General features: G+C 32.6%; 1 protein-coding gene across 1 annotated transcript; it reads right to left on the bottom strand.

Annotated features, from left to right (window-relative positions):
• Positions 1–3,822: 3,822 nt before the first annotated feature.
• On the bottom strand, positions 3,823–5,784 carry LOC147284558 (UDP-N-acetylmuramoyl-L-alanyl-D-glutamate-2, 6-diaminopimelate ligase). The gene is made up of 5 exons (XM_086244917.1): positions 5,643–5,784; positions 5,501–5,553; positions 4,430–4,621; positions 4,257–4,337; positions 3,823–4,159 (listed from the first exon to the last, which is right to left on the bottom strand). Exons 1-5 carry the CDS (start codon positions 5,697–5,699, stop codon positions 3,982–3,984), a joined length of 561 nt encoding a protein of 186 aa, XP_086101043.1. The 5' UTR covers positions 5,700–5,784; the 3' UTR covers positions 3,823–3,981.
• Between the last annotated feature and the right edge of the window lie 8,929 nt (positions 5,785–14,713).

Here is a 14,713-nt window from a genome sequence, read left to right on the forward strand (position 1 = left end):
TCTTATCCTGAGCTTATATTGTACAACATTTGGTCTGTTACCTTGTTAGGCCAAGATGAAACCTCCTCATCGACCATCTTGATGTGGAGCTTTTGTGCTGAATGCTGGGGACTATTAAGCCATTTCCGATGAAGTATTTTTCTATAAAATGCTCTCATGCACTTTTGCACTACTGCACATGCTCTTAAATTACAGATTAAGAAATAATTAGGATAAGAGTTCTGGGCCAACCTGATATAAATGGTGCGGGGATTCCGGAATCATATAACTCGTCACTCGTCAGGTGGCTGACAAAACCAACCGCAATTATCTATCTTTATGATCCATTGATCATTTGATCCCATGCATGCCTCCATTGGCCCACGTTTTGAAATCATTACAAGGCTCTCTCTAGTCTCTACTTATGAGTTATGAGTCATGGCACATCAAATTGCATTGTTTCTTTACATATATCGTGATTCTCTAAGGAAATCATTTGTTGTTTTACAAGTTTTACCACATTTTGATTTGCATATTTTCCAATTCATGACCTATGCAATATCCAATTTAAAATCAAAACATAATTAATAAAATTTGTAGGAGTAAAACTTTTACGTGATGAGACATGTATACTCATATATATAGTGTATAAATCCGTGATAAGAAAGTGTTTGTTTTTCATCTGTAAGTCCAATTACATTGTTTTTCTTGATAGAATTACTAACAACGGGGCAAAGCAAATTGAGAAATTATGAAATCATTGAAATGACACATTTTAATTAATACCTTCCAAACTTTTTTGAGCTTTTTGTAAAAAAAAAATTTATGATTTTAACTTTTTGGGTAATTTTTAAATCGAGTTACTCATCCTTTAATGGTAATTGACTCTTCATGATGGTGGAGGTGGTTGATATAGTCTTGATCACATCTCAACCATCATTATAAGAGGAATAGTAATAGTTTAGTATTAAAATGGTCCAAAATCAAAATTGTAAAAACTTTTTGGGAGAAACAAAAATTAATGTTTACAAGCATTAAAATAGGTCATTTGATGGAAATTTCCAAATAAATTGATTTGAGAAATTTATAGAAAATAGAAATTAACATAGACTACATAGTAGCACTAGTAAGTGAAAAATCGTGAACATATCTTTTTGGCTTTTTTTTTTAAGACCAAATTTATAAGTTATAACACATCGCACATTTAAAAAATCGATGATAATCCAACCTGCATTAATGAGAAAATGTGTTGGGCAAGAAACCCAGCGCACACCACGTTTTACTTACTGTGTTTTACAACATTGACATTGTTGAACAGCTTAAAGAGTGGCTATATTCACTATGCAACAACTATAACAAAAAACATAAACATGATACTTATAGCTTTACATAACATGTCAAATGTTCATAAAACCAATATGCAACACAAAAAATCACCCTTATGTAGTCACATAAACCCTTGTCATGTTCGTCATTGCAAGGTCCATGTCGAAGAGGAATTATCGCTTTAAATTTATTGTCCAACAATGGCTATCAACATTGTATAAGGTCTCATGTGTCCACTTAGCTTCTTCTTCTTTTTTTTGGTTAATTTGAGCGCCTTTTTAAATGTGGGTTTATTCATCAATAGGTGGACCTTTTTAATATTTGATAATATTAGGTGGATTTATTTAACATTAGAAGGTATAAAATTAAAAGTAAATAACTCTAAAGTTCATTTTACAGCTCGTAATGATAAACAAACTCACCTAAAAGTTGTAATGATAAATAGGTCAACTTTGTACAAATAAAGTCCACGTTATTTATTATTATTTTTTTTTTGCGCTGGCGCTCGGTGGGGTTTTTTTTTTTTTAAAAGAATTGAGCAAATTGCCACTGTTGCACAATCATTGTCATTATTCGACAATGTCAATTAATAACAGTATAATATGGGTGGCTTTTGCAATTCAAATAGCTACTGTCTGACAGTAGCAATTGTCGAATGCTCGGTGACTTTCGTGTCGCACGGACTGAGATTTCCTGTAACAAGTGGATTATGTTATCCATCTAATTTATGAACTGAACTTAAAAAAAAAAAAAAAAAAAAAAAAAAAAAAAAAAAAAAAAAACCCTAAAATTAACTTTAAAATCATATACTTTATTTAATTTTGTTTTTTATCTAATAGGGAGGATTCAAACATGATAAACATGAGTATGCATATAAATAGGTAGCACGCGTTATATAAGTATAGGTTATTAAAAAATTGGCCTGCTATCCAAACCTAAGCTAATCACCATTGTCCATGGTGTGCTGGTTATTGGATCAGTACACAAACTGCCGTGTAAACTAAAAACTAAATCAAAACCCAAACTTGAGAAAAAACAAAAAACAAAAAAAAAAACCATTGGCTTGGAGAACCCTGAAAGGCTGAAACCCCAAAAACCACTTACCAGTTACCACTGGCAAAAACAAAACAAAGTGCAAAACTGCAATAAATGGCACAAAAACCACCGCACCGATCCATACACATCTCCTTTCCTATAAATTAATCCCCATTTGGCACTCTCAAACTCTCACTCTCCATGGCCAAAAAAAAAAACTCTCACTCTCCTAATAATCTTTCAGACACTTTCTAGCTACCTTCCTCTTCCAGTCTTCCCAAAACAATCGCTTTCATCATTTCCAAAGCTCAGCCATCATCTTTCTCATCAGAGGCAGCTGATCAGAAGATGAGCCTGCACTCCAAAGATGGTGAAGTACTAGTCCCTGAGGCGTCACAGAGTAGTAACTCCAACATCACAAGCCATCTCTACTTGAAATCATCATCTGCTAATTCCAGTGCCCAAGCAGCCACCTTGGACAGGGATGTTGTTCTAAGACGCATCAGACACCATAAGAGCTTGATGAAGATCAAAAACGCTTTTCAAGCTCTGAGGGGCAGAGGCTCTTCAGAACAAGATCATAGTGCTAACATGGCCTCACTCCACCAGACATGGCTGTACCAGGGGGACTCTTTCTCTTCCCCCTAGTCTTTTATAGTTTAATTAAGAATGATGTGGTCTATATATATATGTATTAGCAGCTCTGCTCGTTGCTTAAGTTAATTACACATCTACTTATGTCATGTTTTCAACCCATCTGAAGTGTATTAGTTTTCTTAAAGATTCTACTGAAAATTTTACCAACATAAAGAGTTATTAGTTCTTGTAAAGATTTAATATTGTGATCACCATCTTTCCCACTCGGGATCAAATTTATGTTCTTTCTGAAAATTGAAACATGTATGTAAATCATAATTCATCCAAGCTTTAGACACAGTTCTGGCCTTCAAAGCCTACCAGTGAGAAACAGATTTTATGACTCCAAAGGGACCTGAATAGTCATTCACTTTGTGCATTAATCAAAGAATACAACAAGCTATATGGGGGTGGTGGATAAGTGGGATGAAAAGCTTTTGCCCCCACTTAAGGTCTGACCAATTAAATGGAAACAATAATAAAATGGGAGATACATCTACATGTTGCCTTTTGGTGATCTGAATCTATGTGGAATTCCACTAATTAATTGAAGTGTATCATAATGGATCCGGATCTCCAAAAGTGGGCTCTATTAAACGAGGAATCCATGTTTTAGCAGCCAAAAAGGGCTTAGTTTTCACTTTGGAACCACCATTGAAATGAAGGGTAGGCCACAGACGTATATAAATTATATAATGCGGCTAATGCCTCCAATGGATTTCCCAACATTATTCATATATTCAAAATCCATGATGGTTCACTATATTTTTCATCATTCACATGTGCTCCTTCAATTTCTCCAACAATTGCAGTAAATCTTTCTTTCATTGAAAAGACAGAAAGAAATAAAGAAAAATACTTCCACAACACGGAGAACAATGCAACTACAACACAATTGCAGTATCTATAATTTGTTGTTCAATCATCATTCAAAGGCATATGCTCCTAAGTAGGATGCATAGCAGCATAACATCAAGAAAACTAAAAAATAAAATGCAGACAATTTTAGTTTGTCAACTTTTTACTCAACAAGCCAGAAGTAGAGAGGAAGCGTAATGCTTGGCTCGAGTTGTTCAATACTGCAGATGATCTAGACACCTGCATTTTCCTTTTCTTCAAAAATTCCAAGGAATTTTGTAAGCATGGAGGAGCAGGCGTCTCCTTCAAAATAACAGTCTCAACCCTGCAAACCACAATTTCAAAAAAAGAATATCATTTCCATTCACAATGGTGTGACATAAAAAATATATTCCTGTGTCATTATAGAAGAGGTCCCTCACCCTGAGCTGTTTAGTTTTTTCTTTTTCTTAGTGGGCTTTGCATCAGTCTTCTCATCCTCAGAGTCTGAGTTGAAAACTTGCCTGCACATGGAATGTGGTCATTTGGTTACAATCTCATAACTAAAGATCAACATCCACACACAAAGAGAAGAGGAGAGAGAGAGGGGTCATACTTCTCACGAGCTGCAAGCAGTTCAACAATGTTAGTTGGAAGCGTTCCTGCACTACCAATAGATTCTGGGCGTGTTTTAGTTTCAAAGGCATCTTGAACACTTTCAACCCTGGCAGACGACTGTGGTGCTTTCTTTTGTGGTGTTTTCCTTTGGGCCCATAGTCTACGACGTTCTTTTCCTTCACGAACCACCCTATGTGAAGTAAATATCAAGTTCTTTTAAAGTCCATTTTTTAAGCAAAATAGATGCAAAAGGTGCATACCATATTGTGCACAAAGGAATAATTTTTATGTCTCACAATATTAGAGCTTTTATCCCCGAACCCCCATAAAAAAAAACCAAGAGCAAAAATCCACAATACCTTAAGCCCTTCTTGAATCAACCTTTGAAACTCACATCAATAATATATCGGTATACACCTTGTCCACTCAGACATATGTATTGCAACATTTTCAGGCACACATCGAATTTAAAAGAACTACAAATTCCACAGCATTACTTCCTAATGGCCGTATTTGATCATATATAAATAGGTTCATCACTGGATATTGCAGAAACATTTTTGGTTATATAGCCATTTAATAGGTTACTAAGAGTCGGTCACCAAATAATGCAAAGCATCAAACTTCTTAAAGGCACAGAACACACTAAACATTGGGAGCAAAACACTACCAGGTATGGCTTCAACCATTTTGAACTTCAATGTGACCCCACTAATTCCTCTATCAGTTCCATTTAATAACAAGATTTCAAACCTTTACAGTATTAAGAAACATAATTTAACATCTTAATAAACAAAAGCATATCAAAAAATTGGACAAAAGAAAAAGAACCCTTTCTCCTACCCTTTTAACATATGTGTTCTGACTAGTGAGTAGAGAAAACACTACAAAAGACAACAAACAGAGTTCTGAGTTTCCTGAATAATGGGGTTCTTAGTCTCTTAAAATTAAGCAACGAAGCTCAACTCAGCCAGCTTATTTCATAAGAACTCAGCTTAATTCAATACATTTCCAAAAATTTTAAAGCAACCGAACAAAACCTTGATTAAAATAAAAATGAGTGACAAACCTCGCTTTATTCTCTTTCTGGAGCTTACTTAGTTCTTGGTCTTGCTGTACTCCCTTTAACAATTAAACAAAATATGAAACAAGTTCAAAACTTTGTTTTCGGAAAATAAATTTTCAATTCAGTTCTTGGAGACTAAGATTACCTGCTCAGCTGTGAGCTCCTCGGGCGCGTCCGAGTCGTAATCCTCTCTGTCCGACATCGGATTCCAGCCCCTTTTGGCTTGAGAGAGTTTCAGGCACGCCTAGGGTTTTTGGTTTGAGGTATAACCTACTCGAAGACGAAGCTGATTCTGAAGTTTTGGGTCATGGCAGACCTATTGGATCAAAATAAAGCTGGAGCCCATCCTAAATTTGGGCCTTGGGCCGGACTGCCCGAATTGGTTCCTGGCCTTATGGGTATTATTTTCAATTTTTAAATTAAATCTTTTTTTTTTTTGTCAGAATTTTTAAATTAAATCTAATAAAGAAAAAAGAAACACATGTTCTCATGTTCTGGCGATTAGGCAATTGTCGCTTTAATACTATGTTCAAGTTAGAACAACCAATTTAAAATCAATTAGTGATAGGCAAAAAAGTATGTGATATTATATATTGTTATAAGAAGTTTTAAATTTGTGATATGAGATTGTATATTTGTATATTCTCAATATCTTTTTCTAGTATTTTTCAAATGCACAAACAAAATTGAGATCACAAATATATGTACCGAAAGAATTACACACAAAAGAAAATTTGAGATCAGATGTTGGAGAAATCTTATAGTAACAATTGTCAACGTAATCTAGCCATGTAAAATTAAGAATGTTCATTTGTGGAGACATGTTGCTCTAGTAGCATAGTACTTATCCCTAAATTTATTGTAGAATTTGACTCTCGTCATTGCTTCCTGAATCAAATAAAAAAAATCAACTTGTTTATTTTACAAGGCAATGATGTTATGATGATGTTGGTCATGCAAAATTTTCAATCTAATTAAAAAAAAAAAATTATGAACATGACCCCAATTAATGTTTATATAATAGGAAAATCTCAGTGAAGTCATTTAGTATTATCATGTAAATTTCTGGCATATATACAAGGTTTTAGCACTCACTTTACACTTTTACAGTGACTCCTCTCCAATGGTCAAAAAACACAACTAATTTGTCTATGTATTATAACTTATAAGCAGATGCGAAATACTATCCACATTATTTTTTATTATTTTCATTTCACAATGTATTTTTATAATCGAACCCGTTTATTTTTTAGATAATTATTTAAAGATTATTTATGTAAAAAATTAATTAAATAAAAAATTATTTGGTCATATAATCGTTATCAAATAAGTAAACGGTGAATCAAATTATTACCAAAATTGTCTGTTTATTTGACTATAGTTACATAATCAAACGATTTTTGATTTAGTTGATTTTTTTGTAGAGATAATTTTCATTATTAATTTTAAAAAATAAACGATTCTGATAGCTAGCTTAGATAAATAATGACGCAAAAGAGGCACCAAGTGGTAAGTACCAATTAGATGGAGTAGCTAACATTTTGAAAAGTCGTTGAACCAGCTCCAACGGCAGTATGGTCCTCCTTATAAGTTAGTCTTTAAAGATAAACTAAGCCTATAAAGCTTTAACATGGCATCATGTGTATAAACTTGGGTCGATATGTCGCTTATAAACTCCTTTTTAAGAATGAATTAGGTTAATTGGACTTTAATACAATATTGGATCATGAAGGTGGGTAGTTGGGTACAGATATCTATGCTGCCTTGATCATTTTTAATTGTGTTTTCAGAGTCTTAATTAAAATATTTGGTGGTCTAACATTTGGGCTGTACTATGGCCATCCTCCACAGGCCACACGTACACATGGTCAAAGTATCTGCGATTGCTTTCATTGCTTGCTCAAAAAGGACCTTCTCCTAATTTAGCTAATTAGCTTCACTACAGTACAGTCAATATAATTTATAGTGTTTATTAGATATAGAGGAAACAAGTGTTTTTGAGTTATATAAACATTTGAGTATTTTCTATATGAATTCCTATACAAGTATATGTTTTTTTAAAGTACTTACTTCTAATAAAATTGCTATAAAAAAGTTAATACTAAATCAAAGCACTTCTTAACGAAACATACTCAAACAGACCTTAAATAGACCTCACATAGACCTAAAGAAAATGGTGAATACATCGGTGGTTCAAATTCGTCCTATCCAATCCAATTGACTTTGACAATTCAGATTTCATAGACTCAATAGTCTCAAACAAAATATATGAGCAAGGCTCCTCCAATCACGCCACAAGGGTGCCACTTTCCATGCAAACATTTTCCCCTCAATTTCTCACAAGACAATGACCAATTCGTAATCATATATATATGCATGAGGGTCGGTTAGTCTGTAAGTCAGTCAATCAGTCAGTGTGCAGATTAATTGGCACTTGAGCTTCAACAATGCTCACAATCCTTCGAATTCGATCTATGAGCCTAGAACTAATATATGGTTGAAAAGCAACACAACTCTACGAGACCTTTACCCCCAATTAATACTCAGTATATAACAAGAAACACAACACTATTTGGAACTTAAAAAAATCATGAAATCAAATTAACTATAAAATAAGTTGATCAAATCTATAAATTTTTCTTTAACAAAATAACGTACATATTAAACTATTTAATTTTACATAATTTAACTACATACTATAATTTGTTTCTTTCTTCAATTTTTGTTTCTCAAAGCAACTAGTAGCTAGCTAGCTATTTTGTGACCCTAAACTGAGATCGAAAAATTATTATGTGTATCTGATATACTGTCATGTGGTGTAATTAACCCAACATATTATAATATGGGTGAATATTATTAATAATATATGCTACTAATATAAATATATCGTTTAATAATACTCATATATATTATATTGATTATACCACATAATAATGTATCGGATACCCAAATACTTTTTTCACATAGGTCAAAGACTCAAAGGGACTCGAGATATGATGTTTCTTGTCATCTTCTCTAGATCCTATAATTCCAAGATTGCAGCAGCATGCCTGTTAGCCTATTAGCTAGGCCTAGGAGTCAAAAATTTGGGCATTGTGGAAAAACTAGTCACGTATGTGGTAATATAGTTTCTCACATTTCGTTGTGTTTATTAGTGATAAGATGAATGCTAGTTTTTTTTTTTTTTTTTTGGTGACATTCTCTTTTATTAATTATTATAATTTTATAAAATAATCTAAAAAATAAATAGCAATTTACATTTAAATTAATAAAGCATTTAATATTACATAATAGTCAACATAAATTTTTTGTTTTCCATAAAAGTCATTAGATTTAAAAATTTTATCTCACTTTAGTTATTAAGCCCAATTCACTAACCGATGTCATGTATTTTGATGCGTTAAAAAATATTAATTCGCCTATTCCATTTCTTTATTACTTATAGGCGTAAAATTACGACATTGTCTTTGATATAGTTTACGGTATAGAAATGAATTTAGAGTATATAAATGAGGTTTAGAGTTTAGAAATAGAGTTCTGGAGCTTATGGCTTAAGGTTTAAGTCTCCAGTTTTGGCTAGCCCTAAGTCGTTTTGCTGCATAGCAGTCAAACACAAAACTAATACAAATATAAATCTGTATACTAATGTATGTTTATTGATCTATTGTAATTATTTTTTTCATTTTATAGTGACTAAAATGAAATTATGAAAAAGTGCATTGATTATTTATTACTTTGAAAAGTTTTATTGATTTAGAGTGCTGCTATTTGCACACCTTTTTTTTTCTTGTTGCACATCATTTTCTCACTTTTTCTCATTTCACACCCTCACACTCCTCCCACAATTAAATTTTCTCATACACACCTACTCTCAATTACCTTAATATCCATAAACACACCTCATCAACTCCACAAAAAAAAAACAGTCAGCCCTTTCTCCTCCCTCCCCCATACCACCTCCCTCACCGAACCACCTCCGCCCTTCACCCGACCCACCCAACCTCCCCCTCTCTCTCTCTCTCTCTGCCCAGCTCGCGCCCGACCACGTCGTAGTGTCAGCTTCCTCTGCACCGACCACCAGCTCGCAGCTCACGCCAATATTAGCTCTTGTTCCACTAATTCCAACAAACCTTAATCGGTATACATTTGCCTTGCAGAATTGTCTCCTGCCTTGTGTGTAAACCGCCTTGATAGATCATTGTTTTAACTAAAGTTCTTGTCACCTAGCCAAAAATCTAGTCTTGACGAAATAATCCACTTGAAGGGGAAATTATGTGATGAATAATAAAATTGTTGCAGGAAGAAATTATTTAATCCCTCTCTCTCTCACACACATAATGGAATAATAAACCCAAATAGGGTTACAGAGTCACAAAGGCAACTTAAGAATTGAAATACTTGTAAGCAATGTCTATATCTTCCTTCCCATATATCTCTCTCACACTGCAGTTAATGATGGAAGTAAAAAAAAAAACCAACAGTGATGATTCATTTCAACATACAGGTTGGATAGAACTTAATGTTTTGATTATTTTAGGGAAGGATAAAAAACTGAATGGTCATCTTTTATTTTCGTATCAATGATGCGTGTGCTGCGAGCTTCAATGATAGGTGGATCGGGTGAAGGGGGAGGGAGGGAGGGAGGCTGGGAGCTTCAATGTTGGTCGGGGTAGAAGTTTCTGATCGGGTCAGACAAACAGAGAAAGGGATAGAGGAGAGAGGAAAAGAGAGATGAGTGTGTGAATTAGTCTTTTCATATTAGGATAATTTTGTAAATTCATTAATTAAGGGATGTGGGTGTGCAAAAAGAAAAAAAAAAAGTGCAAATAGTAGCACTCTTAATTTATTTGTAATTAATAAAAAACTAAACGATTTCAATTATGAAATACATTGAAAAATAAGAATAATGAGAATAAAAAGAAAATGTAATTTCCTTATCATGTTGTAAATATCATTAATTATGTGGCTGTCCATTATCATGTTCAATATTTATCTCTTGTATTATCTAGAGCAATTGTATAGATAATTATGAGGAGTCCAATTCATTGTAAAATAGGAGACCTTAATGGTCTATCTCAGATCATCCAAGAGCCTATAAATAGAGGCCTTATGTGAATGAGAAATATACTCTGATTCCTCCCCAATTCTCTCTTATATTTTCTCTACATTTCTCTTTATTTTATAACACGTTATCAGCACGATAGTCTTGGTATAGTTTATATTCTTTTTATTATTTTATTTTGCTTCTTCAATTTATGTAACAATTTATATTCATATAACAAGCCGATGACATTGAGAGGCTTTTTCGATCTAAGAAGCAAGAGCCTTCGTGCTCAACTTTGATGCTCTTATTCACGCTACTGCAATTACTATATATTGTTTGAATTAATTTAATATATCTGTCAGCACATATATACTGCCTGATTTCTTCATCACAATATATATTTGCTTCACAAACTCCTGCCATTATATGCCGCTGCAACGTTAGTGCTAAACTCTTGGGTTGAAACAAATTATCTTTTCGCTCACTGATGGCATGTTTTGGGTGTTTAATTAATTCATCTGACAGTTTGTTGTGTTCTTGTCTATTTCACTTTTATCATTGAATTATTATATATACGCTTTATATATGACAATTCTTTGATTCATTTACTGCAACCTTATGTGTGTGTGTATACATATATATGCTATGTGCCCTTTGCTATATCACGCACAAAGTCAATCTTGATGCATATCGTATATGTATCAACTGATTCAACTGCATGTACAAGCACATAACTTTTATTCCTACCTCCTGGGTGGATATATCTTTATCATAAATTCGTTTGATCTAATATATGGGCATGTTTTGTTTAAATTAATTTTTTTATAATTATCTATCAACTTTATTTTTAGATTACACTTCCAATATATTAACTGCATGTACATGCACTGCTAATTTGAATGTTTTTGAGTTCCGATTTGTATATTAATTAATGCCTATATGCTTGTTTAACTATATTGCGCTTGTATAGCAATATCAATTGACGTGGATTTGGGCTATGATTTTATTTGATACTTGAAGTGTTACAAGAATAGCCCGATGCGATATGAGAGATTTTTTTTACCATCTGCTTATTGATGAATTTGATTTACTTTATTATATTACAATAAACTATAATATCATGTGATTATTATGATTGTTGAGATCAAAACTGAATGTTGTTAGATCCTCAAATTAAAATCGATTAAGGACCAGAAGATCCTAAATCCTCTAAAAAAGAAAAATCAATTGAGGACCCGAAGATCCTCATAAAATTGAATGAGGGCCAAAGTTCCTCAGTTCTAGTATTATTAAATTAGGGCAAAGTGCCTCAATTGTTATACAACTAAATAAGATAAGGACTCGAAGTTCTTTATTTCTTATCATACAAAGGATGACTCATATACAAGGACCTGAAGTTCCTTAACCTTAATTATTATAAGGGCCTGAAGTTCCTTATCATCTGATCCAATCGAAACCTGAAGTTTCGCAATCCAATCGAAACCTGAAGTTTCGTTACCCAATCGAAACCTGAAGTTTCATAATGATTGGTCAATATTGGAACCATATGCAATGAAGTACACGTTCGATGATAGTGCAAATACAACATATTCTATCATTGAGGTCTTGATATTGTTGAGCACTCGATTTTGCTTTATATATGATATACACGACGATTATCATATATTATATTAGGACCTGAAGCTCCTTGATTTTGATTAATCATTTAATCATACGAAGATTTGAAGTTCTTCCATTTTTATGAGGACCCTAAATTATTTGGTTCTTATCATGTGATCAAATCATAATCTTGAAGTGTCTTCTTTTTATTATTATATATAATAAAGACTCGAAGTTCTTCAATCTTTATCCAATCGTGTAATATATTAAATGAGAACCTGAAGTTTCTCAATCTCTATATACAAATCATGACCCAAAGTTTGTTGATTCATATTATTGGAACCAGAAGTTTCCATAGTCTATTTTAATGCAATGTTTTACAATTTCTGCTTTAATTTAATCGCTCTATTTATTTCCTTATTTTAATTCTTAACTATGCATTATTATTTTTATTGGAACCTGAAGCTTCGAGTATAGATTTGATTTTGAACTTGAAATTCTAATTAATGCAGCCTCAACCTTGAAGTTTTGAGCAAATTATTTTAGCATGAAGTTCAAAATATATGAATCTTGTTAAGAACCAGAAGTTCTAACATAGTACAAACAATAGGAAAATAAGGACTTGAAGTCTAAATATGAACCTGAAGTTCAAAGCTCGAACATTTTAGACTCGGAAGTTTTAAATTAAATTTAAGTCTATGTTTTGAATCTGGAACCTGAAGTTTCAGAAATATGTTAATGTGACATGATGTTCATGTTACGACTCTTGATGAGCAAATATTTAGAACCCGAAGTTCTAAGCTACTCCAAATTTGAGGTTTTGGGAATACATGAGAACATTTTATTTGTATTTAATTTGCCAATATAGATTGAACCAGAAGTTCAGATCTATAAATTTAGATGTTGTACATTGGTAATTAATGCTTTTCATTATGTACACTAGTTGACTATATCATTTTCTTTATATAGAACCTGAAGTTCTAAATCTTTGATCTGTACTGTATTTATGTCTCCTGTCACGGAATGGAGAGATCAAACTTATAAAGAAATTGATATTCTAACGCATACAATGTGAAGTTCCTTATTCCTTGGTTTTACTTAAAACCTGAGAAATTTGAAGTTCATGAAAATAAGAATTAGAACTTGTAGTTCTATAAGAGTTAATGAGAACCTGAAGTTCTTTGACTCTTTATTTCTTTATCAGAAATGGATGAAATTGGAGATGTTGTAGAACCAAGTTCTTTTGATTGATTAAAATTTGTAGTTCAATGTGCATTACTTAATCAAGTTAGAACTTGAAGTTCCATGATTTTCATGCTCTATGTTATAAAATCAAATTGAACTAGAAGTTTTTGATCTATCGTTCCATTTAGAACTCAAATTTTTCACATCTCTATATTTTTATTTTTATTTTTCTCATGAACTTGAAGTTCTTGATTAAGTTTAGATTAAACAAAAAGTCTTTATTCATATGATTCATTAGAGCTTATAGTTCTGTGCTTACACAAAATTCAAGAACCTGAAGTTCTACCTATATTTTGTGTAGAAACTTAAAGTTTCATCACTTCAATTTAGAACAAATTAGTATATATGTTCATAGTTGTTCATAATTAATTTATTAATTCACATTATAACCTGAAGTTAAATGTTGAAGAATTATTTGAAACCAGAAGTTTCATATACCTACATGTGCATTGCAAACCTAATTATGTTTCGTCTTTATATAACCTGAAGTTATATAAGCATTTGAGTTTGTATAACCACTCACTCTATTGATTTTTATATATGCACTTATGAAAATTTTTCCACCGTTAGGGGGAGAAATGACCGTTCCTGAAGAACGGCGTGAAATATCATAATATGCATATACTAGTCTTTTCATATCATTCAATATGCGAATAAGATATGAATGATAATGCAAATCTAGTGAATGCATTTATTTGGAAGCTAGATGCATATATATACAACGAAACTGCAAAGTCACATATGGAAGTTTTATATATGTCAACATGGATTGATGTCCTAACATGGTAGTCCATCAATTTGGCAGAAAATGGTTTATTGCACGCCTGAAGCGTGACAAATCTATAGGTTCCAAAGTTTAGCTCCCCAGAAGTGGAGAGTATATGAAATGGTCCACACAAGCCCAATTAATTAAATTTAAAGATCCACATTCTGTACACAAATCATCCTAGAAGAGATGACAGTCCCTGAAGAGACTATAAAGCCCCTGAAGAGGTATATGTACCGATTACAAAGATATATATTTATATCTAAAGCATGCAAATGAGAATTGTGAGATCGTTGATATATTGATGATGTGTTTTGTCTATGGTAGCTACTAAAAATCATCATGGGCTATAATAATGTGGAACCACGTTTACTATAAATGTCGACAAAATTAAATGATTGGCCAAACTGGAAAGAGGCAATTCCAGTAAAATTGAACATCATTATAAACGTGGAATAATGAGAACCTATAATTCAAACACCAAATATGTTAACCCTGAAGGTTATAGAGTGTTTGAAATAAAGTGAATGAAATCACTATTTATAATGGCACAAGGTTTCTC

Source organism: Dryas octopetala, chromosome 5, assembly GCF_963921425.1.
Source record: "Dryas octopetala chromosome 5, drDryOcto1.1, whole genome shotgun sequence".
Lineage (NCBI taxonomy): Eukaryota > Viridiplantae > Streptophyta > Magnoliopsida > Rosales > Rosaceae > Dryas > Dryas octopetala.